Source organism: Pezoporus wallicus, unplaced genomic scaffold, assembly GCF_028554395.1.
Source record: "Pezoporus wallicus isolate ANWC-B61680 ecotype Strahan unplaced genomic scaffold, APGP_CSIRO_Pwel_v1 contig_14703, whole genome shotgun sequence".
NCBI classification, from domain to species: Eukaryota; Metazoa; Chordata; class Aves; order Psittaciformes; family Psittacidae; genus Pezoporus; species Pezoporus wallicus.
In genome coordinates this window covers 1,028,536-1,056,315 of record NW_026635616.1, presented here as the reverse complement: position 1 = coordinate 1,056,315, position 27,780 = coordinate 1,028,536, and the positions used below count along the sequence as shown (strand labels likewise).

General features: G+C 42.4%; 1 protein-coding gene across 2 annotated transcripts in view; it reads right to left on the bottom strand.

The window, feature by feature from the left end:
• The window catches only part of PTPN14 (protein tyrosine phosphatase non-receptor type 14), a 121,574-nt gene that overhangs the window by 19,160 nt on the left and 74,634 nt on the right, over positions 1 to 27,780 (bottom strand). For both annotated transcript variants that reach the window (XM_057397040.1, XM_057397039.1), the window contains exons 4-12: positions 19,132 to 19,229; positions 16,877 to 16,944; positions 14,171 to 14,241; positions 12,365 to 12,452; positions 9,499 to 9,587; positions 7,790 to 7,877; positions 7,015 to 7,097; positions 4,752 to 4,809; positions 953 to 1,031 (exon numbers count right to left, since the gene is read on the bottom strand). In XM_057397040.1, coding sequence (XP_057253023.1) covers positions 953 to 1,031; positions 4,752 to 4,809; positions 7,015 to 7,097; positions 7,790 to 7,877; positions 9,499 to 9,587; positions 12,365 to 12,452; positions 14,171 to 14,241; positions 16,877 to 16,944; positions 19,132 to 19,229 — 722 coding nt within the window. The remainder of the gene's footprint in view (positions 1 to 952; positions 1,032 to 4,751; positions 4,810 to 7,014; positions 7,098 to 7,789; positions 7,878 to 9,498; positions 9,588 to 12,364; positions 12,453 to 14,170; positions 14,242 to 16,876; positions 16,945 to 19,131; positions 19,230 to 27,780) is intronic.

Here is a 27,780-nt window from a genome sequence, read left to right as displayed (position 1 = left end):
GATGACAGCTTTATGCAAGACTGTCCCTGTTGAAAGTCTTGTGAGAAAGGAGTAGCAGCTTCCAAAGCTGTGAAATCAGCTAATCCAGCAGCATAGAGATGTCTGTGTAAAACTAAGAGAACTTTATAATCCTTCTAAACCCGAGACTGTCCCTCTTCAGACCGTCAGCTCTGCAGTAAATCAGTAGCACTCACTAAGACAAACCTTTTACTGTATGCAAGGAACTAAACTTATCAAGTTCTACTTTAAAATTAGTCAGACCATCACAACTCTAAACCACCCTCAGGTATGATTAAGATCTCCTCTGCTGCTGAGAGCACTTCAACTGTGCCTCTCAGGAACTGCCTAACAGACGTGGCTACGTGTATTCCAAAAGGTGGTGTGGTTAAGGGTGTGAGATTCAAGGTGTTTAGAGGCTGGGCACCCTTCCCAGCCTTGATCAAAGTAACCTGGTACAACCTCTTAGACAATTTATTTGTCAAATATGGGGGTAAAAACAGTTAACCTTCCCTACGTCAGCAAGACTAACGATGTAGGCAGATGTTGGTGAAAAGTCAGCAGAACAGACCATCTAAATACACAGTTTCATGACCAGGATGCTCCGATTTCTCCTTTTCCCTAACTCTGTTTCTCTCCCTGGCCCCAGCTGGCAATGCCTTTGAGTGCAGCCATCCTACTTCCTTTCGAGATTACTTTCCAGCTCGCTGAACTGGAATTCCAAGTTTAAGGTCCATATAATCATGCACAGACATTTTAGAGAAATTTGAAAACTGAAATTGGACTTTAAACAGAAGATTTACTGCAACATTAACCATAAAACTACTCTCTCTTTTCCAGCAGCAGCTCCCATTTGACCAGGACAGCATTAGAAACCTAGACATAAAGGTTAGGAGCCTCTTTGCATGCACATAACATTGAAGTCCATTAAAGGCAAAATATATGCTCTAAGTACCTTGTGAATTATGTGTTTCAGTGTAGTGTTCTCCACACTGGACATGCATAGGAGGCAGTATAAATGGATGTTGTCTTGGCTGAAATAAAAGCACAAGGTAAAATAAAAAGCATTAGCAACTTAGTTTGCTACAGGGTTTTTTTTGCAGCTGAAACAAGAGAAACAGTTCTATGCCCTTTCCACTGAATACAGCCCTTTCTTACCCAGCCAAAGACACGTGGCTTGGCATTTCTTTACGGAACAGAGAATAACGTTTTGCAAACTGTTTGCTGAATTCTGTTACAGAGCCCAAAAACCAGTGAAAACTCCTTTAAGCTCAACCACTTCAGAAAACAACACCCAGGCTCTCCGCTCACTTACAGCTTTTCACCAGTTTAGTAAAAAGCCCTTGCCCTTGAAGAATTAAACCAAACCAAACATCCCATCAGGACAAAAGGAGGAGATGGAACAAATTCAAGGACCTAGAACACTGTTATACAAGCAACAGGAGTACATATAAAGTAACATGAATACTCGGGTCCCTAGATGATGAATTGGAGCCTTCCTCCAACAATCTGCACTGCAAGAAGCTTTTTAACACTACAAGTATCATAGGGGCCAATTCAGCATTAAAGCAGTAGGACCCTTTGCAGCAACCAGCTTTGCCCACTGGTAAACCAACGTGTTTTGTAGTCACATTTTACTACCTGCACTGTAATGTCCTGCCCGGTGCCACTGAGCAGAGTTTAGGAAAGCATACTTTGATACACAGAGTAAGCAGAAAGAGAAGGAAGACACTGTTGCTTTGTGAATGCATGAATAAATTCTGAGCAGCAGAATAAAGGCTCTTCATCAGGGCTGATTCAAGTAGTTCAGACTATTAAGGAATACTGTGGATGCCCGAGGCAAAAAAGAAACACCACATAATTTACCACCTCTGCATGCACATGCACAAAATGAGCACCACGCAAGTTAGCTGTTCAAGAGGGGGTGGGGAAGGGTTAGTCACATTTTCTATGTAAATGGGGAGAGGGAATGAGAATCAAAGAACGTGAGCACCCATGAATTCTTGCATACAAAACGGCTGTGTTAAGCCAGAGCTGGAAGATGACAGAAACTATTTCTGCTACAGCAATGACTTCTGAGGGGAGAAACCCTACTCTCACTGATCAAACTGGGCCAAGGAGCCTGCTGCTGATATTCCAGGCTAAGCTCTGCTACTTGGGTTAAACCAAGATGCTGGGAAGTCTAACAAATGGGGAGCAGAGGAAAAATGCAAGGAAGAAGTGACTCCTACTGGGAATGTATAGCTCTGGAGCAGACAGTTTTCTTTGTGATAGATGTTATGGAAGATAACTGCAAGAAATTAAGGATTATTCCTCCCCCCTCCCCTTTTCTATTCTGGAGGCCCATCTGCCTCGGAACAGGAGAAGCTTGAGGTCTGCAGAACATCAATACCCAAATTAAAGATCACTTGGGGTTTTTATTATATTCAGATCTCCTACACTGAGGAGGTTTGGCTGGAAATCCAGCAACACTGGGTGGCCTGACAGGCAAAAGAAACAGCATAAAATGGGTTTAAAGTAACAGATAAAATACAGGTTCACCATGATGCCAAAACCATATAAAGGGTTTTAACCTGAAAGTAATGAACATGATCCTCAGTGAAGTGGCAGAGCCTCACCCTTAAGATTCCACTTCACTTCCCGTTTATGGCTACTGATTTATTACCATGCAAGACAAATGAATAGGCAGGTATATAAAGGTATGTACAGTGCAGACAACAGTCAGGAGGCCTTTTTTTTTCCCCTTTCCTTCTCCCCAAAGAGAACTGTTCCAACAAGTTAACAAAACAATTATGGAAAGAAGCAGTTGAAAGTTCAATGTGAAGGGTTAGCAGCACAGTTCGTTTTTCACTGATGAGTGTTCCTCCTCTTGGTCTTCCTGAGGCTGGGTTTTAAACCCAAACCTTGCTGCATGCTTATGTTCAAACCATAAAGAGGCTGCAGGATTTGCTTCTTCCTTGGAAAAGGAGATGTCTACTTTCCATATCTAATACAGAGGGCAGCTCTCTCCTTCCCCTTATCATATCCCTGAGGCCATAGCATGAGCATGCAAAGAACATTTGGTTTCGTCATCTTCAGTCTTGCAGAGGCATCTCTAGGGGCCAAACTAGCAGATACAAAACCCACTGTAAATATGCCTCAGAGAACATGACACACAAGCTGTGTATTGCATTCGTGACACCTTAGAGACATGCTAAGAACGAAAGCACAAAGAAATCTGGAGCCAGCTACAACAGCTTTCCTGCCCAATGGCTGGGAAACACAGCATGCAGCTTTTAGCTATAACGGGCCATATAAAAACACACAGGGAAACAACCTGTGCTGCAATCTGCAAAGATAAAGTTATCCTAGTGTCGGTACCTGCTTAAGCTTAATTTGGGAACATCTTCAACAAGCTGTAGCCACACTGTGGGGGCACGCCAAGGAAACATTCCTGCCCACACTAGCTTTCTACCATACAGCAATAGGCTAATGGGATTACCACTGGGAAGGTCTACAAAGCAGGTATAATCTATATCACACACGGACACTTGCAACCTGCATATAGATAATATTGCCCTCGACGGAATCAGCAGTGCTGTTCATTGAAATCTTTCTTATTTGAATCTGTTTTATTAAAAACTTATTTAATGGACTCTGAATTGCTGACATACACTAGATGTTAAGACTGGATGCAAACCAGTGTCCTTAGAACTGACCGGGGAGGGGCGGGGGAATACTCTCACAGACTTTTTTGGTGAAGACTTCAGGAACGAGTTACCCAGCTTTGTCAGATTTATAGCATCGTCCATACAAAGACAGGCTGAGAACATTGGGGCTGTTCAGCCTGGAGAAGAGAAGCTGTGTGAAGACCTCAGAGCAGCTTCCAGTGTCTGAAGGGGGCTACAAGGATGCTGGAGAGGGACTCTTCATCAGGGACTGCAGCGACAGGACAAGGGGTGATGGGTTCAAACTGAAACAGGGCAAGTTCAGGTTACATCTAAGGCAGAAGTTCATTACTGTGAAGGTGGTGAGGGGCTGGCACAGGGTTGCCCAGAGAAGTGGTAAATGCTCGATCCCTGGCAGGGTTCAAGGCCCAGCTGGACAGAGCCTTGGGCAACATGATCTTAGTGTGAGGTGTTCCTGCCCATGGCAGGGCTTGGAACTGGATGATCTTAAGGTCCTTTCCAACCCAAACCATTTTGATGGTATCTATGGAGACCCGTTAAACAGAAACAAATATAGCTTAAGAAAAATCCTAAATCACACTCCTGTACTGATTATAATAGTTTTACTTTAAAGCAAAATAACTTCACACAGAAAATAGGTTTTTAACCCAAGAGGTTAGTAAATTGTAAGCAGACTTCATACAAAAACATGAGGAATGGAGGAAACATGAAATGAGGAGCTGTAAAATTATCTCATGACTAGTTTTGATGGATACAGCACAAGACACTTCCAATTCTTTTTAGGTAACTATTTTCTCTACCTATTGAGGTCACCTCAATCCAGTAGAAACGATGTTCAGCTTCTGCAGGGCAACTAAAAATATAATGCCTTGAAGACTGTAGTTTTTAATACTCAGTGCTGGTATTATCCAGTTAAATTAATCAACCTGAGCAGCCACACCTTTGCAACTCATTCCAATCACATTGCCAACAAGAATAATGGTATCATGTGCTTATTTGAAATCTGGAAGGTATTCCATCTTACACAATGCCCCATCCCATTAGAAATGGTACAGGTATTCACAGAGCCCCCACCGTGGCACATACCAAGGATGATCTACTCCAAGTGGGCCGTCGTCGGATAGGGGGAGGAGAACTTGATTGTCTGTGGGAGAGAAAGGAAAGAGAGATACTAGAAACTACCATATTTCAATTGAGATCCAAGAATGAATGGGAGAAACAAGGGATGAAGAATTTTTATGTACTGCTCATTAATGAGATTGAAAATAATGAAGAAATGAAAAGAATTCCAGTTCTTCTCTAAATACAGGAAGTATTCCAGTTCCAAAATACACATGCCTTCTGTTCATTATCCTATTTGGCTAACTTGGAAACACAAGAAAAACTGGCTTAAAAATTAATCAAACGAGTCTCTTAAGCAACAAAAAGTGAACACAGGCACAGTCTCAGGTGACTTAAGGTGAACATTAAAGCAACAACTATCGGATGAAAGTCATAGCAATCACTTCAAAGCAATGCCCACAGATCAGGAAGGGGAAAAAGCAATTGGTTAGGTAAAACTAGCAGAAGCATATACAATGTTAGAGTAGCCAGGTGTAGTGGAAGCATCAAGGAGTGTAGGAGGAAATACAAAATGAGGAAGGGAAAGAAACAAGGTGAAGGAGGCAGAAATATAGTGCTTACGTGAAGAGAGGAAAGGTGGGATTTGTCCTCTTACAGTTTCTGATCTAGTGAATGATGTTATGTGCTATTAGAGGAAATGCACACAGGAAAACAAACAACTATCATTTACACACAGAGAGCAGGAAAATTACATGGCTAGAAAACACACATTGGCATATGCTGCCATCAGTGTCTGTGGCTCTAACACAGAAGCTGATACCATATGAGACTGTGGTAAGGAGAGCAATTCTAATGGCAAAAATACATTTACACTCCAGTTATTTCACTCAGTGCCCTCATAGGGTTCCCTATCTTTACGAGTCCAACTGTTTGTAAGTTGGATATGAAACTGCTACACACACCCCGCTCATGGCACCCATGTACTTATGGCTCAGTGTTTAGTAATAAACATGACCAAAACCTATTGCTTCTTCAGTCTGGATTATGAACGGTGACAGAACCATCCTCTCCTGCTGACCCCAGTGTGCAGCTTCAAAGGGGAAATATTCCAAGATGACAAACTATGGGATTCTGTGTTCTTTCTTGACTGTCACAAGGGGAGACAATCAGGAGCTCTAAAACCTGAAATGCCTGATACGTTGCTAAGAAATGTCTTTTCTGGTCTCCCACTCCCCTCCCAAGAACTGTAAGCACCACCTGAAATCAAATCAACATCTGTAAGCGAAAAGATCAGCTCATTGGTCTCTACATTACTCTGACTCACTGTATGCTAACACAATGCGTGCCTATGTAACGTTAGAAAGTTAGACTTTCAGATCTTCCCTTCATCATTTTGGCTTTATTTTCCAACAGATGGCATCACCCAGTTGAACAGATGGGATGTCCAGCTCTTAACTAGAGCTGTTGATAGAGATGAGGCTTCTTCATATCTTTCCAGCTAACTGAACTGGGAAGGTTCTGCAAGGAATTCACGTTCTCATTGCTATACAAACCCCGTGCACCATGAAAATTCCTCAAAACTCTGAGCCTCTAACAGCTAAATTTATCCCAAATTACAATTGCTGCGTGCTAGTATAAAGGAAGCATCCTCAGCTTCCAGGCTTCTAACCTGTAAGTAAAGCCTCACCAATTCCTCCTTCAGTTAGAGTGAATCCACCTGCATGAGAGGACTAGCTCAAGGCCAAATTCTTTAGTAAGTGCCCAAAGTAGAGCCTAAAGGAGACTTCGGGTTCAGATTTACAGTCTCTGCATCTTTGTGCTCGTATGGCTACATGGATTAATGTTCCCACGTGTCTGTTTGGCACATATAAGCAGCAGATAAATTATACTGCCCAAATTAGAAGATGACAACCTGTGTTTTCCACCACCCTTCGCTGCTAGATGGGTAGTGCATCTGCTACTGTAATTCACACTCTAACTTATGTCGCCTTTCACTCCAGTTTATCCTAATACTCTGGGTTACTAATGGCAGAGATCAAGGCCTTTAATTCAAGACCCCCTGTCAGCTCTGGCTGCTTGGGGAGCATCACGCCTTGCAAGGCTCAGAATGAAACTTCGTTCCCAATTGTCTGCTCTTGCTGGTGGTTAAAACAAAGCAAGAAAAAAAAAGGGAAAGGGGAAAGAAATAACTGACACAAGTGACTAGAAAAAACCCCAGATATGCCAAAACTCAGCTTGGTTTCAAAGCAGGATATCAGCAAACAGCTCTGAAGAAAAGAGTACTCACTCTGTGCAGATTTTGTTCTGTTTATAAAACTTGTGTCTTGCTGCAAACAGCCGTGAAATATATTTGGCATTTTCAAGATCATCCTTTAAACACAAGAGAAAAATGGGAGAAAGAAAACGTAATCATTCATTTTGTTATTCTTACCAAGAAGTAACAAAAAGGAGGTTTACACATCCAATTGCAATAAGGCTTGGTAAGGTCCATCAGGTACAGAATCTGGATGCCAAGAACATGTCTAGTGCCCTCAAGAGCATTCAAGGCATTGAATTACTGAAATACAGTCGCATGCCTTTACATGCTGCCACTTCAATGCTAAGTCACAGCGGGAGGGGAGGAGGGACAACAACAAGAAATGGCTCAAGCCTGCTGGTCCAGTTTCTATCCTGGCCTTGGCTCAGGGAGATGTGATTTTAAATAGCACTGAACAGCACTGCCCTCTGAGTTCCAGTATGTGCATGCATGGCACCTTATGCCCAGTTTCAACCAGCGCTCATGCTGCTATATTTATGCCAGCATGAAAGCGTGGCACTGTGGATGTTTCATCCAACAAGCACTTCAGTTTCTTGCAGACTTCCCAGCACAGTATCCTTCAGGATTCTTGGAAGAGAATACAAATACTGGGAGCTCAATGAAGTCCATTTCACTGTCTGCATAAAGTGTGAGCTTGGGCAGAGAGGGGTTAAGGTGAGTGAGCCCCTTTGGCAAAGGGTAATTTTAAAGGTTTCTTTTTTATTCAAGTAGCTTTCTGATTACACCGATTAGATCTTTTCCTTACTGTGTGAAAGAGCACATTCTCTTCTTTGTTGATCAACTCTAGAACAATGGAAGACTTGTTATGTGCTATATTCCCAATGTCATTCCACCTGTAGAGTAAAAAAACGCAGTAGAGTTTGCCAACACATACATTCAAATGTTTCACAAACACATTAAGAATCCCTTAGTCAACATGAGCTTCATTTGATGGGAAAGCTTTTCAGCAGCTGTTTGGTGAAGAAACATGGCCAGGAAAATAAAGGAAGTCATGCTCTGATAAAAGGAGAAATAGATATTCACCTTTTAACCCAAACCAGGAGAGCCCAAAACCCTCTTTAGAAACACCAATTTGAAGACTCACAGTAGCAGATACATTGAAAACACATGAATGCTAAGCATTTTACTGAACTGTGGCTTGTTTGAGCTGATTGATTTTAGCCATGTGTAATGGAAATGACTATTCAATGGTACCATTCCTCTCCAAATGCTGTTTCTAACGTGCTCCAGTGCCAGTTCTTCCTGAAGAAGGTTAAGCTGACAACACGGTTACGTAGGCTATGCATACCATGTTAATACTCTGGTTTTTATGTGTGCAATCTTTGTTGGTTCTTTCTTTTTTTTCTTCTCCAAGTAATTGTCAGGTTACCCAAGATCAGAGTTATAATCTTCTTACAAAGAGCTGACAGACATTCACCTACATTGCATGCAATCCATGGGGATGGAAAGGACTTGTTTGTTCTGTTTGCAGCATGCATTCCTCTTCATGTCATGGCAGGATGCTCGAAGTGCATGTTTCCAGAGAGTAAGGCTCCCTGCCTTACTATTATGCTACAACTATCATTTCTACACGGAAAGAAACTTCTTGGGTTTGTCACCTGGCACAGCTCAAGGATCATTTATTTTCTTCTTAAAAAGAAGAAAAGCCTGCGGAAAAGGGAGCCCTAACATTTCGGATGAAAGCCCTTTGAAGGCACAACCCACTCCAGCTGAAGTCTGACACAAGCCTTGCTGCTCACTAAAAATTAGCACACCTCATAACCCACATATTTTTGGCTACACAATGTTCATAGTCTAATAACAGGCAGCAGCGGAAATCCACTTCAAGTTAACACCACCAGTAATGGAAATACCCACCAGAACAGCAGCAAAGTAGAATGAGTGAAACCCCTGCCTCCCTGGAACCATAGACGCTTCTAGCAACACTTTTATACACAACAAACATTTATTAGAAGCAACAAACCCACAAAAGGGAGTGAATGGAAAGACTGAAATGATTCTTCATAACCAAACCAGCAGAACAAATAAACAAGTGACACAGCCAGGAGTTTTAAACATGCACGATGAGGAAGTCCAGGGGTTTGTAGTGGGGCACCTACATGAGACAACCAGATCTGCAGACAGGTTGAATGCCCAGGATGCCGTGAGGTTTAACAGATTTGCATTCAGAAGCAGACATAAAGGGAAGAAAATAAAAGGGATCAAAGCCTTGTAAGTAGAACAAGACACGTGACAGAAAACTACATCTTTCTTGCTGTCAAACCCATTCACAGACATCAGCAATTATATTTTATCACATCTCTTACAGCCAAGAGGCCAATCCTGAAAACAGCGAGGTGACTGCTCCTCAGTTAGAGCATTGGCACTATTGAAGTCACACATGCAAGGGAAAAAACCCACGCATGGAGCTCTGAAAAGAAACTCACTTTACTTATAGAAGACCCTAGTTTTTACCTGTAGATCACAGTTGTCCTTCCAATTCTGTTTTTTATGAAGATTCCCATGAAGAAAATACCCAGGTGTATGTCATTTCCATGATTATCCTGCAGAGGAAAGATAATATATTTAGCTTCATAAAGAAACTGGCAAATGCATGCTACCAAACCGAAACCCTTCTTCAGGATGGCTGCAGGACTAACCCTTCACTAACCTGTATACTGCTGCCTGATCAGACTGTGATTTTTTGTTCTTTCAAAGCAATGGGCACTTCACTGGATTCACTCTGTTGATTAGTGAGGACAAAGGCTAACCAAGCCCAAGGTTCTCCTCTATCAACCACTACACACACCACAAACTGGCACTGATTGTATAAAACCCCACATTCCCTAGCATTGTGATGACAGCTGTCTAGAGGCTGTATGACCACGAAAAGCACTAAGTCCTCTTTCACATTCACAGTGTTTCTCCAGTCATCTGTTAAAACATGCAGAGATTTCAGAAAACCACACCTGGAGATGGAATTCCTTTCAAAAGTGATACCCTTCATGCTTCCTCCTTTAAGTACTCCTTGTTCACAGCATGTCACCCTAAAAGTACTTGTATCACTATACAGATACCTCCTCCTTACCCCCCCCCCATTATTGGGTTAAATATTCACCTGTATGTACCACAAGGTCAACTGCTCTTATATTGATTTTGAGAGGTTCTGTTGGTTTTGTACCACCCATGTCTCCTTGTGGGCGCCTGTTTGAAATCAGTGCTCTCCTGTTCCATTTTGCAATCAGCTGATTCCTTAAAACCATGCTATTTCTTTATAGCACCAAAAGCTTAATGCTGTTGACAAAGATTTTTCTACATTTATCAACAGAACCACCACCAGCCACCGCCCCCCCCAGCTGCATATATGGTAATTGGTTCACGTGTTAAAGTGGGACATAAAAATCATGCTAACATGGTGTGGTTAAAAAGAACGGGTAGAAAAAAGGTCATGAGAGAAGTTAATGCACTATACTTGAGCAAATTCTAGAAACCATTGGGTGCTCCTGCATTTTAACTGATAGATCTGTTCTCCTGGCCTTGCTGTACTTGATCCCCACAAGGCAACAGCAGAGTATCTGCACCTGTATCTAAGTGTTAGGCCTTTGCAAACAAATGATGGATGCCAGTTTTCTAGCCTTTGCCTATGCACTGATTCCCAGTGCTGCACACACCAGCATTCTTACACATGCACTACAAGTCCTAGAGGTCCTATGGCTGACAGTCTTCAGTTTAGTCTGATTAAAGGACTGCATGTTCCTCTACCTTGTTCCAGAGGCAGCTTAAGAAGGCAAAGAGAGTGGGAAAATGTATGTATTTGTACACGTATAAATACACACCCATGCACGTCTCTTCTCTCAGATTAACAAATGATAGGACAAGAGGAAACGGCCTCAAGCTGCCCCAGGGCAGGTTTAGATGGAACTGAGGAACAATTCCTTCCCAAAGGGTGCTCAGGCATTGGAACAGGCTGCCCAGGGCAGGACTGGAGTCACTGTCCCTGCAGGTGTTCACTCACCGTGTAGCCGAGGGCCTTATATTACACAGTTTAGTGGTGGCCTTGGCAGTGCTGGGGAATGGTTGGATTTGATGACCTTAAAGGTCTTTTCCAACTTGGTTGATTCTGTGATTCTATGGGTATACAAATATTTATATAGAAAGAAAAACATGTTTCTAGCAGCAGTTTCTCACAGGAACAAAAGAGGAATCATTCATTTTCCCCTTTATACACTGTTCTAGCTGCCTACAAGGCCAGCATGCTGCTCTTTGCAAAACTGCAGGAAGGTGTTACCCTTCTATCAGAGTACCCAGTCTCTTACTACATTACTGACATGCAGTAATATCTAATGACAATTCTAACACAGAAACTCTCTGAAGAAACTCTAGAATAAGAGAGGTAAGAGAAACTCTCTCTTGCTCATCTTACTGACATGCAATAATATCTGATGACAATTCCACACAGAAACTTTGGCATCATATAGCATTAATCTGAATTAATTTGAGGAAAACATGGATTTCATTCATTGGCAATAAACATTCCATAATTTTCATTGTTAGGTAAAAAGGCTTTTTTGCCATTGAGCTCCTCCCCTTCAGGCCAACTCTGAGATGGAGAAAGGATCAATTCTGACTTCAGCAGAACAGGGTTGTTGTTTGGTGTGGCATTTTGGTTTGCTTTTAAATTCCAAGTCATCTTTAACTGGCAGGAGAACTGCCTGCAGCCCACCACTTCTGCTGGCTGGGTTGGTGTGCAAAGAGACATGGGTCATGTTTGTACCAACAGCTTTCAGTTTCTCAGCACAACTTGGTGGCATGTGCTCCATGAGGCCAGGCAGCCCATCCATGGCAGACAGGCGCTTCCAGGGAAGCAAAAGTGGCAAACACAAAACAATCCCCCCCCTCCCCACTTTTAAATGTGTGGAGGACTTGTGTGCACATGTAAGAAACTAGGAAAAGGGGAAGTTAATACTTGGTAAACAGCAACTTAGAAAGACAAGAGATGTTCTCATCTTCCCAGCCTGTTAAAGACAACCAGAGCTGAGATTCATCTCCTCAGACAGCACTCAGAGAAACAAGGAGCATCTCTGCTTCCCAAGTGAGCAGCCCCAGCACACAGCAACCTCTTCTGTGAAAAGGATCTTGGTGAAGAGAAGTAACACTACAGGCCTAAGGTACCCTCATGCTGCAATGTCCATTCAAACCACCAGCAGTCATTTCACCTTCCAGAACAGTCAAGCAAGTCCTGGCTCTTTTGGATAAACACAACTTGCATGTATTCCAAAGGAAGCTGCGGACTTCTGCATCGTTTGATTCAGAGGTTCCTTTATAATATCCACTAACATACCTTCACAGGGAAAATTTCCTGTCCAAACCCATCAAGGCGTTCCACTTCACTGATGTACATAAGCTCAGCCTCTGCTGCTGTAATGCCACTGCAATTAGAGTAACAAAAGGCAACAAACGGTTCAATGTTACATGCACACAAAAAACACTAGAGAAAGAATGGGAGGTTCACAAACCCACTTTGGAGATGGTGCCTAGAAAAGCACCACAAAAAACCGGCTTTTCACATTCGGATCAGAAAGAAGAGGACTTGTACTCAATGTTGCTCAGGTAAGGTACAAAGCACAGTTCAAATTACAGGAGAAACAAACTGAACTGATCATGTTACTCAGTTTCTTCAGCACACATCAAATATTTTCCATGCTTTATTAAAACACTGGGCCATTGCATCAGGTTATGTCTAGTTTTGGACAGCCAGTTTGAGCCAAATGGGTCCTAATTTGCATACATAGTACATATACCCATTGAAGTTTCTTAAAATGACTTAAAAGGGAAGACCTACATTTTCAAGTCCAAAACACAGGCACTAAATCCAAATATTGAGCAGAATCTCTTTTGCAATAGGAGAACAAAGTGGGCGAAAGCTTCTACACACGTGTCTACACACGCTCTTGTCACAGCTCAGGAATTCAGACAGATTTCAGTTCTCAAAAGCAGGTCAGAATAGACTGCAAGTTGCTCCAAAAGAAAGCCACTATTACCTCCTCGTTGCTCCTCACCATAGCTTAGGAACAGAAATATAGGAACCAGAGAAATACTTGGGAGAAAGGGGACAGAAAGGAGGTGGAATGTGATCTACCTGCTGAAGTGAGGATAAGTATATGTCCTTTGTGTTAGGGAAATAGCACTAAAGAGCACAGCAGGGGAGAGAAATCTTTCCTTTCAAGTCTGGGAGTTACCCAAGATCACACACACAGCCCATGGCAGAAAGAGCAGAACAGAACCAGGCTTGCTCCTGGCCAGCTTGGAAGCTAACTCCTTGGTTTCATCAAAGGTCCAAGCTTGCATTGAAACTAAGACTGAGAACTTATACTCAGAGACTCCTATTTTCCTCATTACAACCTTTTTCTGTCATACAATAGGGAGTGCTGCACCCTCCACATAATACTCCCATTGCGTTTCATGTAATAAAGCTTGACATGTAAATGCATAAGCTAACACAAGAGCCTATTTCCAGTGAAGTACAGGCACTGCATTTGATTAAGAACAGCATTCTAGAGGCTCAAATCCTTCCACCACCAAAACACTTAGATGACACAAAAGAAGCCTGCTTACAAAGGTGTTTGTGCTGCAGCACTAATACATCCATCCCCTCCTAGCCTAATTCTCAACTAATTATTAACACCATATTGTATCTTTTCCACAATGAGACTTAAAACCCAACTGCTGTTATTTTCTTTTCCATTCCACTGAGAGCATGTTTCCCCCCTCTCTCTGGAATGAGAGAAAACCCTGCCAGACCTTCAGTTTCCCCCTGATTTAAGTCACAGTGTCTTTCACTAGGAGGATTTACACAAAACCAAGAAGAGAAAGGAGTCTACTCCCTAGTGCAAGTAGTGTTACACAGGCTTATTAAACCTTATGGTGCAGGTGCTTGTTTATTTGGGATTAAGTTCCTTAGCCATGTTGTGTTCACAAGAGGCTGATAATCTTTTGCAACAGACTAATTAGAAACCTCAATGAGACACAGCATAATAGTAACACGAAGACAGGCTAGTTTGCTCCTGCCAGAAAAACACAGGGAAGAAGGGAAGTACCAGGAGAATGATGACAACGAATAATCCAAACCTTAACACGTCAAACTTACCTGTGAGTTCGGTGCTCCTGAGCAACCTTTTGAGTCAACTCCTCCAAGACAGCTTCATCCTGGGTCCAATCCTGTAAGGATATGAAGCAGCATCAAAAAGTCATCCAAAGAGAAGGACGACAAAATGCGAATCAGGAACTATGACAGATGTTTCAGGATCGTTTCCTGTTCGTGCTCTTCCAGGTCTTTCAGAGACAGAGACCCTATCGCCAGCTGTATTGAAAATTCAGAGCAGGGATGCTGAAACCATGCAAGGAGAACACAAGAGTCTGATTTCTTTTATGTCTTTTAGGGGGAGGATAAAAAGATACTGTTGAAAATAAGGTTAAGATATTTATTATTCCAAAATAGAGAGCACAGACAAGGAATTTTTCCCTGGATAAGGACCAAACAAGTCTTTAAAACCACTTGGAAGTCTACAAATTAGTATCTACCTTTTAAGCCAGGCCAAAATTAACGCATAGACCATGGAAAATGGAGTCATGGGTATTGTAGTCCTGCAGGTACCCCTTAATCTCCATGAAATCCCCACTGAGTTTTGCTACCTCTTCAATCTGTAACAAAATCTACTTTATGTTTGCAACGCGCTTCTGAGCAGACTTTTTTCTCTCCTGCGAATTTAATTCTATGTAGTAGCAACAATTCAGACATAACTGGGAGCAGGTTAAGAAAGGAAACGTGCTCATAAATTCAAGGCCAAGAAAAAACCCAAAGGAAGCCGAGAAGCTTTCTTGCAAAACCTCAAAGTTCTTCTTTTTGCATTTAAAAGCCTTAAGGCTGCACATACGGTACTGAAATCCACTGCCTGCCTCTTGCCCATTGGGGCCCTCCTCTCTCCTATTTGCTTCTGCCACACAAAAATGTGAAAGGGGTAGCATGCTAATGAAAAATGGCAATGGTACATGCCTCTGCACAGCTACACACCTGTGGGGTGTACTGTGTACATAACTTTGCTCTTTTCCCTGCTCAAGAAATGCCATTTGACACACATTGGAGCCTCGCAAGATCAAACAGTACAAATGTAGCTGCCCCTCCCCTCACCTACCAGCTCGCTTCACTAATGAATTTATAGCAGCGCTCTCGTTGGAGGCTCTTTCTGCGCCCGAGATTCACCCAAATCCTCCCACTTGCTTCAGGACTAGTTTATATCTGCAGCACTTAGCAACAGTCACTGAACTTGCAGTGAAATATTTACTATTACGTTACCCACTCCTCCCAGGAAGAGCAAAGACAAGGCAGTTAGAGAACGTCTAGAGAAAGAGTTGGCTTAAGAGCAGGCTTCTGAAGACTGTAGATCTTTGCTGATCTCATTGAATTCAGCAGCAGCTGAATAGAAAATAGTATCAATGTATTGAAAAAGCTTTGCAGAAGTTCAGTAATTTACAAAGTGACAGCTTAACACATTTCTCTGTCTGCATTCCCAGCCGTCCTTTCCACTTAGGCTATCGAACACAACTTCCTAAGTCATCAACTACACACGAGTTCATCAATTGCTTATCAATAGATAAAGGATGCCTACCAAAGGAATCCTGCTCCACCAGTCAGGCTAACACATTTCTTGTGAAAGGTCAATACTGAAGCCACATTCTAGCTAGACAAGGCATAATCCACGCTCTATACATTCCTTAATTTCCCTTCTTCCTGCTGACTGTTTTCCAGGTGGCACTGAATTCTATCAGCTCAAAATTGCACTTTCTCCTCATGATACTGTTGCTGTCACCTTTTTAGACTCAAGAATGGACTATCTGCTGCAGCTCTTGTACAAACAGTGCTGGTAAATGGGAAGAAATGCTTCGGGAAGTGCCTTTCTCAAGCCTGCAAATTACAACGAGATGAATCATTCTCCCTTTACCGCTCCACTAATTGCGGAGGGAAACCAGATGCCTTCACTTGTAGGCAGCTACACTCGGGGCATGGGAACTCCACCCCACCTCCAGACTTTTCTTCCAGTTACAAAGAATTCCATGATCTTTTCCATTTTATGAAACTTACACTCAGGAGTCGTGCTGATGGATTTGTTCCTCTAGGATAAAGTCAGCCTTAACCTCAGCAGGCTTTTATTTTTCCCTAAATTCTCCTCTAATCCATTATCACAGAGAGGTTCGATGTTATGGTTTGCAAGTGCTTGGCATTTGTCAGTACAAACTAACATCATTAGTGACCTAAACCACCTCCCTCAGGATTCAAGTTATTTGCTAGTTTCCAATGGAAGTTTAAAACAAATATACAGTACAGTCCTTAGAGAGCATTTTGAGAAGACCTAATTCATGCTTCACTTCAGTCTAATAGTCAGGTGATGTAAATCCACATTCTCTCGAGGGAGGGCTGTATGATTTGTCCTGTGACACATTTACTACACCAGCAGCCCTCATATCCCTTTCATTACACCATGTTACTCGTATTGTAGTACTGTTAATATAGACCTTTTTTAACAGCTACACATTCTTTTTTGATTCAAGAAGTCCGCTTGTTGACACCTATGCCTAGTAGAGGCGTAACTGGAAAGGGACTAAAAAGGGGCTGAGTTTCCATAGCACATATTCATTCAGATACAATCAAGTATATTGCAGGTTTGGGGCAGCAAAGATTTTTTCCACTATTAATGGTTCAGAGCTGGTGCTTTTACTCTGTTATCAACAAACCCCTCTGCGAGGCATGGAGAAATCTTTTGTCAAAGACCCCAAAAGACGGGGATAAGGAACTCACCATAGGAAACAAGACGTATTCCCGGAGGAAGTCGTGAGATTCAAACTGATCATAGTCTCCAAAATCCGCTGGAAAAACAAAATAACACAATTACTCATTTTAGTACTTTCCACACATGTTAAGACCGCACTCAACCTTTGCACAGATGCTTCATTTCAAGTGGGCGAGTTCTCTCTGAAGCCACAACCTAGAACAAAGATTTCTGCTTGCATTTCAGCTTTTAACATGGTGGTCTGAAAATAATAGTGTTATTACCAGAGATCAAATAACAGCCAACAAGTAATTTCTCCCTTTTGATCCGTAATATTATGACCATTTGCAATGCTTAACCATCAGCAGGGCAGGATTTTCTGTAGCCTTTGTGCACTAATACCACTATCTAACAAGGCTGGGATTGCTCAGCCTCTTGAAAAACGGTGCACACTTCTGCTTCCCCAGCTTTTCCAATCCTGACCAGGCAAAAACTAACCTGCCTCTGGTACAATTCTACATACCTGTACAAAAGTTGCTTAGTTTTACAGCATAGGGGCTAAAGTCCTCTTGACAACTGTATTAAAAATGGCCAACAACCAACATAGTTTGGGGGGGCAGAGGAAGGAAGGTCTTACCCTTCTGCAATCAATGTAACAGTACAGGAACAGTGCCAGTCTAATCTTTCTACTTGCTTTTCTACTTCTAAATCTCTTGAAGAGGTACTTGTCTCCATGCTCACACTCCTATGTTGGGCTGAGGATTCTTGTCTAAATATCCTTGAAACTGTGGAGTTTTGAAAACGCTTCCTAAAGGCTAAACTGCATTAAAAATTACAAACCAAAACCTGCATGTATCTATCTGTTAAATACACAACAGCTTGTATCAAAAGAATACCTTGCCAGGAGGTTCTTATTTTATGTTAGTTGAACTGGATCAAACACCATCTACGAGATTCTCATATAATAGAAGTTGGAAACCCCCACCATAAATCACATTATCTAAACATTCTTTCAAAGCTTCGAGACAATTTCACGTATTGCAGGATGCCAAAAATGCAGTTTCATTTTGTTTTCACCTCAGAGTTATGTTTTAACATAAACAGAAAGAGCTCCAAATGGACATGAAACAGAGCCTGTAAGTTTAAAAGAAAGAAGTATTTCACCTATCTTCAGTTGCATCACATGCAAAGGACAAAGGGAGTAATACAAGGTCAGGAATAAAGCAAACAAGATTAGTTGCAGCGTTCTGATGCAACGGGCTCTGAAATATAAGAGATTATGTAGAAGTTTCAGAATCACAGTGATTACTTCAAACTGACCACAAAGACTGACTCACTCTCAAAGTCAGCAAAAAGCTCCAAAAAACCCACAGGGCCAGTGAAACATACTCATCCCAAACTTACACACTGGAAAACATCATTTACTTAAACTGCAAGGTTTAGTATTGAATCTAATACGTAGATCTCCCTTTATTAAAAGAACATTTCAGGATGTGACAAGAAACATTTTTTCTTCAATTTTTAACTAAGGTACAAAAATGGAATTTCTACTACTCTAAGATCATATCAGCATTACTCTCCATTGAGCCTTTAATTTTTAAGAATCTGATCTTCATGTTTGCTATTTACTTCCCCCTTCCCCCCCATTAGAGGATATGCCCAGAGCATGATCACTGAAACTCTACTTTTCAGTCTATGACTGACTGACTAAGGTATTCTCCAAATACAGGGCTTCTTCCTCTGCCCATACACATTCTACGATCCCACTTTTATTGATGTCCTTAGGATGCTCAGAATAAAAATCACATTGTAAGAAGTAGTTTATTACTATTTTATAACTCACAGAACCATTACGGTCATGTGTTCTTTCGTATTTCAGATAGCACTATACAGCAAAACAAGTTTTTAATTAAAGGCAAAATTAAAGCTGCTGCTCTGCTCTTTGATGTAATTACATTTCAAACCAGAGAACATAAAGCAAATTCATTACTGCAAAGTGCTCCGTGGTTGGGGTTCGAAGAACTGGAGCTTTGTTCAGATTCACTTACATGGATTTTTAGACAGAGGAAAGCTGCACACTGTGATGTGGTCCAGCATTCCCTCCCTGAGGGTGTGTTTCGTCGACAGCAGTCCACCTATGCACTCTCAAATCGATAGAAAACCCAGCTGTTGTGAGTAGGAGTAATACGAGGCCTTAGCTAGTGCCCACTCAACATATAAAACATACACAACAAACCAAAAATGCCAGTGTTGGAAAAGGGGCTATCAGGTCATGCCATCTTACCTTGCACTGCCAAACCAGCTAGTCGAATTCCCTGCTCCAATGAAGAAAGCAACCGGCCATCAAGAACATCCTTTTTCACTTGTAGGTAATACTGGTATCTACAAACAAACACAAACAGCACAAATGAGAACATCTACATCTTTGTACATTTTCTAAGCACAGAGACAGCTGAAAGTAAGAAAAGCACCCCCACAGACAGGTCAGGCTGCTAAAACAGCAGTTTGCTCCTGGCTTTGGATGTTCCACATTACCAGAACAAATCAATATGATCCCTACAATGGGTGCAATGCTTCCAGGTGGATGAAAAGGAAAGGAAGAAGTTCTGATTTGCGTTCCCTAGTCCACATAGGAGAGAGACATTTTGCTGGGACTACCTCCTCCATCAGTCTTGTAGAGGTTACCAAGAACCATGCAATCACCAATACAAAAAGCAGCTGTTCCATATTTCTTTTAATTGGTTTTGCTCCAGTGTCACCATTTGATAGAAGAAACACAATTTTAGCAATATACTTTAGCCTACTGACACCACTCGAACTATGGCCCATATAAAAGCTTTTTTTAGTTGGCCCCTCGCATCTGTGAGGACAATTCAGACACACAAATCAAGCAAAACCAGCTTCTAATATCTGCAATAACCAGTCACAAGAAAACTATGTCAGTTTTAACCACAGCAACAGGACTTGCACGTTTCACCTTACATTTGCAATAGAGTGGATTAAGGCAAACAATAAGCTTTCCACAAAAAGGCTTAACAAGTTACTGTCCCCATCCATGCATCCCTCCCACTCACTGAACTGGACCAGACCCACAGCAGAGCTGGCTAAAGCACCAGGGATAGGTACCAGCCCCTCTGGCATATCAGGTCTAGTGGAGACAGCTTTGTTATATAGTTGAGTAACAGTGATGTAATGCTCTCGCATCCATCACCTTAAACTTTTGGTGCAGATGTATGCAACCTGCCCCAACACAGATGAAACACAGTTCCGTGGCAGCCAACATGCATCCTCATCTGGTCTGAGCCCAAAGGTAGAAGTATTGTACCAGTGCAGCCACACTTCATGCATGCACACAGCCCCACGCACCCAACCAATAGCTGAACCAGCTGGCTATAGTTTGAACCTTTGGGAATAGCAAAGAAACTATTCCAGTCTGATCTTTGAGTGAAAATCACCTTCCCAATAGGAAAGAACTAGATGATCTTAGGGTCCTTTCCAACCCTAACTGTTCTATGATTCTATGCAGCATCACCCACGTTACAGGGACCATGCTGCCTTAACTATGCCCACAAATGTTACTCTTTAATTCTGCGTGGAGCTGTTAGAAAAAGATAATGTCATTTAAAAGGCTTCAATTTGGCTTTCGCATGGCCTAACAAAGATTAAAACTTCAGGGGATTTTAAACTCTGATGAAGGCAGTGCAGCCAGCGCATGCCTTCTCAGCCTGGGCCCTATGCTTCAGCCCCAAGTTTCACACTTGCTCTGTCCAAGAGACAAATCAGGTTGTTTCCACTTCCTCGCAACGCCTAAATCCCAGTTCATACAAACTTGACATAAGCTGCTTTGTCACGTTGCAGGTGAACAAGTGTTTGCTGAATCCGGTCTTCAACACTTGTAATGCCAAAAGCAGGTTATTTATCTTAATGCTACATACACATGCACGAGTTACATATCCTAGTCCAGCAGAACTAAAGTAAAATCTGCATCTGCCATAAAGTTAGAGCTATTGTTAAAACCCCACAAAGTTAAGAGGCTACATGAAAACCACAACTAGGTAAAATCTTACAATGACATCCTAGTCAAGTCTGTCACCAGCTTCAGTGGAGCCATGATTTCAACCAAATTGCCATAAAGGTATAGATAAGCCATAAAAAGGCAGCATCAGCAAAAGTATGTCCGTGAGTTACTACAGCATGAAATACCACAACCAAGACTTTCAAAAGAAACATTGATATGGGCTTCAGTTGCACTTTGAGCTGCCAGTGCTTTAGAGAAACTGTTTTCAGACAGCAGACATAGAACCATAGAATCAACTAGGCTGGAAAGACCAACAGCACCCACTTTACAGGGAAGATGCCCACTGACGGGTGTTTCACCCTGACCGTCAGAAACAGGTCACATTTAAAAGTCTTTACAGGAATATTCTACATCATTATAGTACAACATTGCATTTACTAACACTGGGGCAGAATAAAAGTTTAGGATTCATTCTATATTGTATATGCAAATTGACATGCAGTAAGAGTTTAAAACACGTATATAATTCGTGATCTGACATTAACTAATATATCCATCAGGAAAAACCTCCTGGAGGACGTTTACACCTTTAACAGGCAAATGTACTGAAAAGCAATCACCTGCTATGGCTCTGACACCTTTGTTAATGGAAGTGCCAAGGTAAAGTGAAGGAGAACATGGTAGAAACCTATGGTGTGTACCAGCCTCGTCCTTCCCCTGGAATGACAGTGACAAGGGTCACAGAATCAGAGAATCGTTAGGGTTGGAAAGGACCTCAAGATCATCCAGTTCCAACCCCCCTGCCATGTGCAGGGACACCTCACACTAAACCATATCACCCAAGGCTCTGTCCAACCTGGCCTTGAACACCACCAGGGATGGAGTATTCACAGCTTCCCTGGGCAACCCATTCCAGTGCCTCACCACCCTTACAATAAAGAATTTCTTCCTTATATCCAATCTAAACTTCCCCTGTTTAACCCATTACCCCTTGTCCTATCACTACAGTCCCTGATGAAGAGTCCCTCTCCAGCATCCTTGTTGCCCACTTCAGACACTGGAAGCTGCTCTGAGGTCTCCACACAGCCTTCTATTCTCCAGACTGAACAGCCCCAACTTCCTCAGCCTGTCTTCATACGAGAGGTGCTCCAGTCCCCTGATCGTCCTCGTGGCCTCCTCTGGACTTGTTCCAACAGTTCCATGTCCTTTTTATGTTGAGGACACCAGAACTGCACACAATACTCCAGGTGAGGTCTCACAAGAGCAGAGTGGAGGGCAGGATCACCTCCTCCGACCTGCTGGTCACGCTCCTTTTGATGCAGCCCAGGATACGGTTGCTTTCTGGGCTGCAAGCGCTCACTGAAGTCGGATCATGTTCATTTTCTCATCGACCAACACCCCCAAGTCCTTCTCCAGAGGGCTGCTCTGAATCACTTCTTTGCCCAACCTGTAGCTGTGCCTGGGGTTGCCCCAGCCCAGGTGTCACTATGTGAGCTGAGACTGCTCTTTGTTCGCTTGGGTTGCAAAAGTAGATCTATAATTTGAGGGAAATCAAACATTCTACAAATGCTTCAGCTATAGATTCACTAAGGAAAGCAGTTCCAGAACAGCAGATAAAAGCATGTTTCATAAGCCTCCTATTAGGTGGTTTAGTTGGAGAAGCATATGGAAACTGAACAGAAGTTTGCAATCTGCACCCCCAAATAAGACAAGAAATTCAAAATTAAGACTTATAAAGCTTTAATCACAGAGCCACTGTGGCATACTAGGGGCAGAAGAGATACCGCCATAACCAAGTGGTCTGAGAGCTGAAATCTCTCACCTTCATTGCCCGTTTTGGCTTAAACATCTTTTGCAGAACGGTTGCATACTCAATACAATAAAGGCTACTATACTTTGCCAGCCTGTAGCCAATTCCAAGGGGAATGGGAGTGGACAAGTCTGAACAAAGCCATAATTATATCATTTCCCAAAACTCTTTTTAGCCAATATAGAAAACACTAAAAGTATATTTGCTCCACCCCTGGCAGTGTTCCAGGTTGGACAAAGCCTTGGGTGAGATGGTTTAGTGTGAGGCGTCCCTGCCCATGGCAGGGGGGCTGGAACTGGATGATCTTAAGGTCCTTTCCAACCCTAACTATTCTATGATTCTATATTTGCTTCTATTGCATAAAAAAGTGTACTTTTTGTAAACTAAATAAGCTTCAAATGGACAACCTGGAGACAACATCTGAAATTCAGAATAAACACCTGAATTTTAGCAATCCATGCTATTTGGGTTCTTTTCCCTCTAGCATACTGCTAGCAAGCAGGAGATAAAGGTACTGGTTTAACATTTAATTCCAACACCCAGATTCAGACTCAGCCACAGCTGTGTAAATGTAGAGAAACTCCCATTTGCCCATATAATTGCACACAGACCTCCCAGGATCAGGATTCCTATTTGTTCTCCTGTCACCTCAAATTGAAGAACATGGGTGTTCGTATTGCGGCACTGAATTCATTGTACCCTGCCCTGTACCTTGTCTGATGTATAACCTCTGCTGCTGTTCTAGATATACAGAAAATAACTCAATTTTACTGATTTCTGTTCTTTTCAATGACCACTGTTTCAGGTACCACAAGCCACGTAGAACCTGGCCTGATCAATATTAGAAGCAAGATCTTTGCAGAGAAATTAAAGGATCATAGAATCATAGAATAGTTAAGGTTGGAAAGGACCTTAAGGTCATCTAGTTCCAACCCCCTGCCATGGGCAGGGACACCTCGCACTAAACCATATCACCCAAAGCCTCGTCCAACCTGGTCTTGAACACTGCCAGGGATGGAGCATTCACAACCTCCCTGGGCAACCCATTCCAGTGCCTCACCACCCTCACAGGAAAGAATTTCCTCCTTATATCAAATCTAAACTTCTCCTGTTTAAGTTTTAACCCGTTACCCCTTGTCCTATCACTACAGTCCCTAACGAAGAGTCCCTCCACAGCATCCCTATAGGCCCCCTTCAGATACTGGAAGGCTGCTATGAGATTTACAAAAGGAAACTATGAGTTAGTCGTGCAGAGTAACTGAACTAGTGCCCTGCATCTTCACATTGTTCCTACTGGTGACTTCCATGGAGAGCTAACAAGGCAAATACTTCATTAATAATTACTCCATATTATCAGGCCCACCAGCATTAGTAACCAAGCAGCATCCAACTGCGATAAGCTCTTAAGCAAAGCTCTTCCCTGTGAGGATGCTGAGGCGCTGGCACAGGGTGCCCAGAGAAGCTGTGGCTGCCCCATCCCTGGCAGTGTTCAAGGCCAGGTTGGACGGGGCTTGGAGCAATCTGCTCCAGTGGAAGGTGTCCCTGCCCGTGGCAGGGCGTTGGAACTGGATGAGCTTTAAGGTCCCTTCAACACAAACCACTCTATGGTATTTCATACACATACATAGATCTATATACAAAAAGGTGACAGGATCAGTCAGTAAGGATCAATACTGTTTGACTGCTGTACTGTGATCGGTCTGCATTATTTTCCCTTGGTTTTACTTTCCCTCTCTGTACATCAGGGACAGGAAGGGTTTGGAACAGTCTCATTATCTCTCGTGCAGCAGGAAACACTGAAACTTCTCTCTTAAATCAATCAGTTTTTCTGGCAACTTCAAGCCAGTTTGAACAATTACATTCCAGTTTCAATACCAACAAATCTTTACCTTGAGTATATGTGAAAAGAAACAAAGCACTACAAAACACGTATGAGTTACCCAAGAGGTACAACTCTTTTAAAATCATGCCTAATGATGCAATTACTGGCATGACTAACTTTTTTACAACTCATTAGGCACCCTTTTGGCATCAAGCCTATCTATTGGATAACTGCATAGCTATGTAGTTTAACTTCTTCTCTGGCGGAAAAGAGAACTGATTTACGGGTTTTTAAGGCTCAAAGGAGAAGCAGATTGGCCCACAAGTGGTTTAGCTCCAGACTTTCAGCTCTTTTCCAACTTTAAAAACACACTGCCATTAGACTACAACATGATCTTCTAAAATTAGGAACGCAATCAAAATCTCACTAAATCACAGCAACAGTCCAACAGCTCACTTGGGTTTATCTTAGTATGATAACATACTGCTGAGCAGAGATGCTGCAATGTGCACTCCTGCAATGGTCTACCCACAGGGGAAGCAGTTTCTCCAGAACAGAGGCCGTTTATCGCTTAGGAAAATTACTTTAAGCATTAGCTTTGATATTGATGTGTCCATTGTTCATCTCACACCTTAAAACCTGCCATGATTTTGACTTTGATACTATTTAGCAACAGGAATCTACAGATACTGATATGCTACCTTTTAAAGAGAAACCCATTTGTAAACACAGGGGTTTTCATTTTTTCTCAGCCTTTAAAGTTAGATGAGCCAATGGCTCAGCTATTCAATGGCAAAGCAACTAATGGATAATGGCCAAAAGGTTATTTATTACGTATTTGAGATAATCATAATATTTAATTCTGGTTGCTTTTCTGAGAAAGCGGTACCTTAAATACTATTAATGATCATTAGCTTCATTTTATAAGTCAAGTATCCGCGTAAATGGCTGGTGAAGTTACTTGTGCAAAGACAAGCAGGAAACTAAGGCAGGGTTGGGAGATCTAGGTTTTGTTCCCATGTCCCAATCCAAAGTTCTACTTACTCAATGGGGCTTATTTCATGTGGATCATTCAATATACTGCAATAAAACCAACTGCAACCTTAGACTGGATTTTATATGGCAAGAAAGGCAGGCAGGCAGACAAGACTGGTCTTTTCAGATACAACATCCAGTGTATTGGCAAAAACGGTGTTATGATTTCTGGGCTTGAGCATGCTGAAACATATTTTAGATGCAAGGATTCAATCAGCACATCTTAATCTAAAGGCACTTTAAAAGAAGAGCATATGCATTGGTGATGTCACCGTCAGTAACGCAGCGCTAAAGCCCTGTCTCTGCCATTGTAAAAGATGCAGATGGCGTTGATAAAGGGAACATCTCCAGCTTACTCCTCTGGAATTTCATTACCCTTTCTCCCAGCAGAAGCCTGATGTTTCTCAGTACTAGACAACAGCCATTTATCTGGGATTTGTGGTAGAACATAAAAAGCAACGGCTGGGCTTTCACTACTATAGGGTAATATTTTTGGAAGGGTATTATTGAGAACGAGTCTACCACACCCTTTTACAGACCTTCAGAAGGATCAGCAGACTTGCCAGGAAAAAAAGGGAAGGAGATGAAAGAGCCTTTGTCACGCATGCAGGAGGAAATTCCTTCAGAGGCTCAAACTGTCAATGCCAATAGTAAAAACACAGTGATAGCAGTTTCTAGGGTAGGAACTCCTTGATCATAACAACCTTATAAGGTAGGTCAAGGTTAGCTTCAGGTAACTGAGAAGTGAGGTTGTTCAAAAGCAGAACCCAACTGCCTACAGCCTGGTGTCCTTTGGCTGCTGGATGGAAAACATACCCGAAACTAAAAATAAAATAAATGGAATACATGGAAAGATGTGTCATCCCTTTTCCCCTTCCTAATGAGACAGAACAATGCTGGGTTAGCATCATTTCCACACGCAGGACAGATCAAAATACACTTCATATCACCTACATCCACATCACTTGATCTCTTTAAAAGCAACAGTTTATAGCTGAAGGGAAGCAAAGAGGATTGTCTAAACAGGCTTGCTTCATAATGATAGTCACTTTCCATTTATTTTGATACACAATTAGTGAGCATAAGGATAAATCATACACAGCACTGATGGTGCCTTCCTCTCTGAGCTGTAACGAGGCACACAGTGAAACCACATCTGACCAGTGAAGTTCCTGCCAAAGGCCAATGTCTTCCAAAGGTTAAGGTCCAGCTACGAAGGCAACCCCTGGCTAAGGATACTAGAAAACAGGAGAACCTTTGTGCACCTAAAACCAGTCTGATGAGAATTTTGCACTGCTTAGCTGCTCTTTACCACCTCTGTTTCATCAGTTTACTCCTACAAGGTTGGCTGTTCACATGCATTCCCTGAAAGGCAGTCCATTATAATTTCAGATTTCCACCAACATATATGCTTTGCAATCTGACATGGGATTGTTTAGGAAGGTAACACACACTTTACAGCCTCTCCTATATAAACAGCTGCTTGCAGCATAGCCTGCTATCAAGTGTTGTGCCTCTTTGGTGTCCAGCGTGAACTAGATGGCTAGTGAAACCCTTCGACAACAGCCTCACAGGGCACTCTCCTTGGGAGTGACAGCCAGAGCCTGGATTGTAAAGAAGTGCTCCGAGAGTGTTTTTGTGCTCCTGCCATTCCTGATGGGCCACAAGCACGGACACGCACCCAGGCCTTGCTGCAGCCCACAGACATGACATAAGCCTTCGAAACCACGCGCTGCTCCTCCCGTGAGAGCCTTCGCCGGCAGATGCAGCTTTACAATAGCCACCAATGTCTCGATGTTTAAAAAGGAACCCCCCCAACCACAGCAGGTCCGTCCTCTGTGCTTGCACTTTTTGTTAAGTCTGTTATACTTTCTGGATCCTCCAAGTTCAAATAAACCCACAAACACAAAGTTAAACCTGAAATCAAAAGGCCAGTAATGGCATGCTTTAGCAAGAAAGGAAGGCATGCCACAACCTGATCCCCATTTTCTGCCCTTGAACTCTTGAATTAATTATAACAAATTACAGGGAGCCCCACTACAATTTATAAGCACAATAAACTCCCTTACAACCACCTATAATTTTATCAGAGTTAATCCAAATACCCGAAGAATTATACAGCACAGAACTTCAACATGCCTTTTGGAGTGAAAAAATACATGGGGGAAGCGATATTCTCTTGTCTTCCAAGCCCTTTGTCTCAAAGGCCATGTTTGGTCTCTGCAAGCTGGAGTCCGGCAAAGCCAGG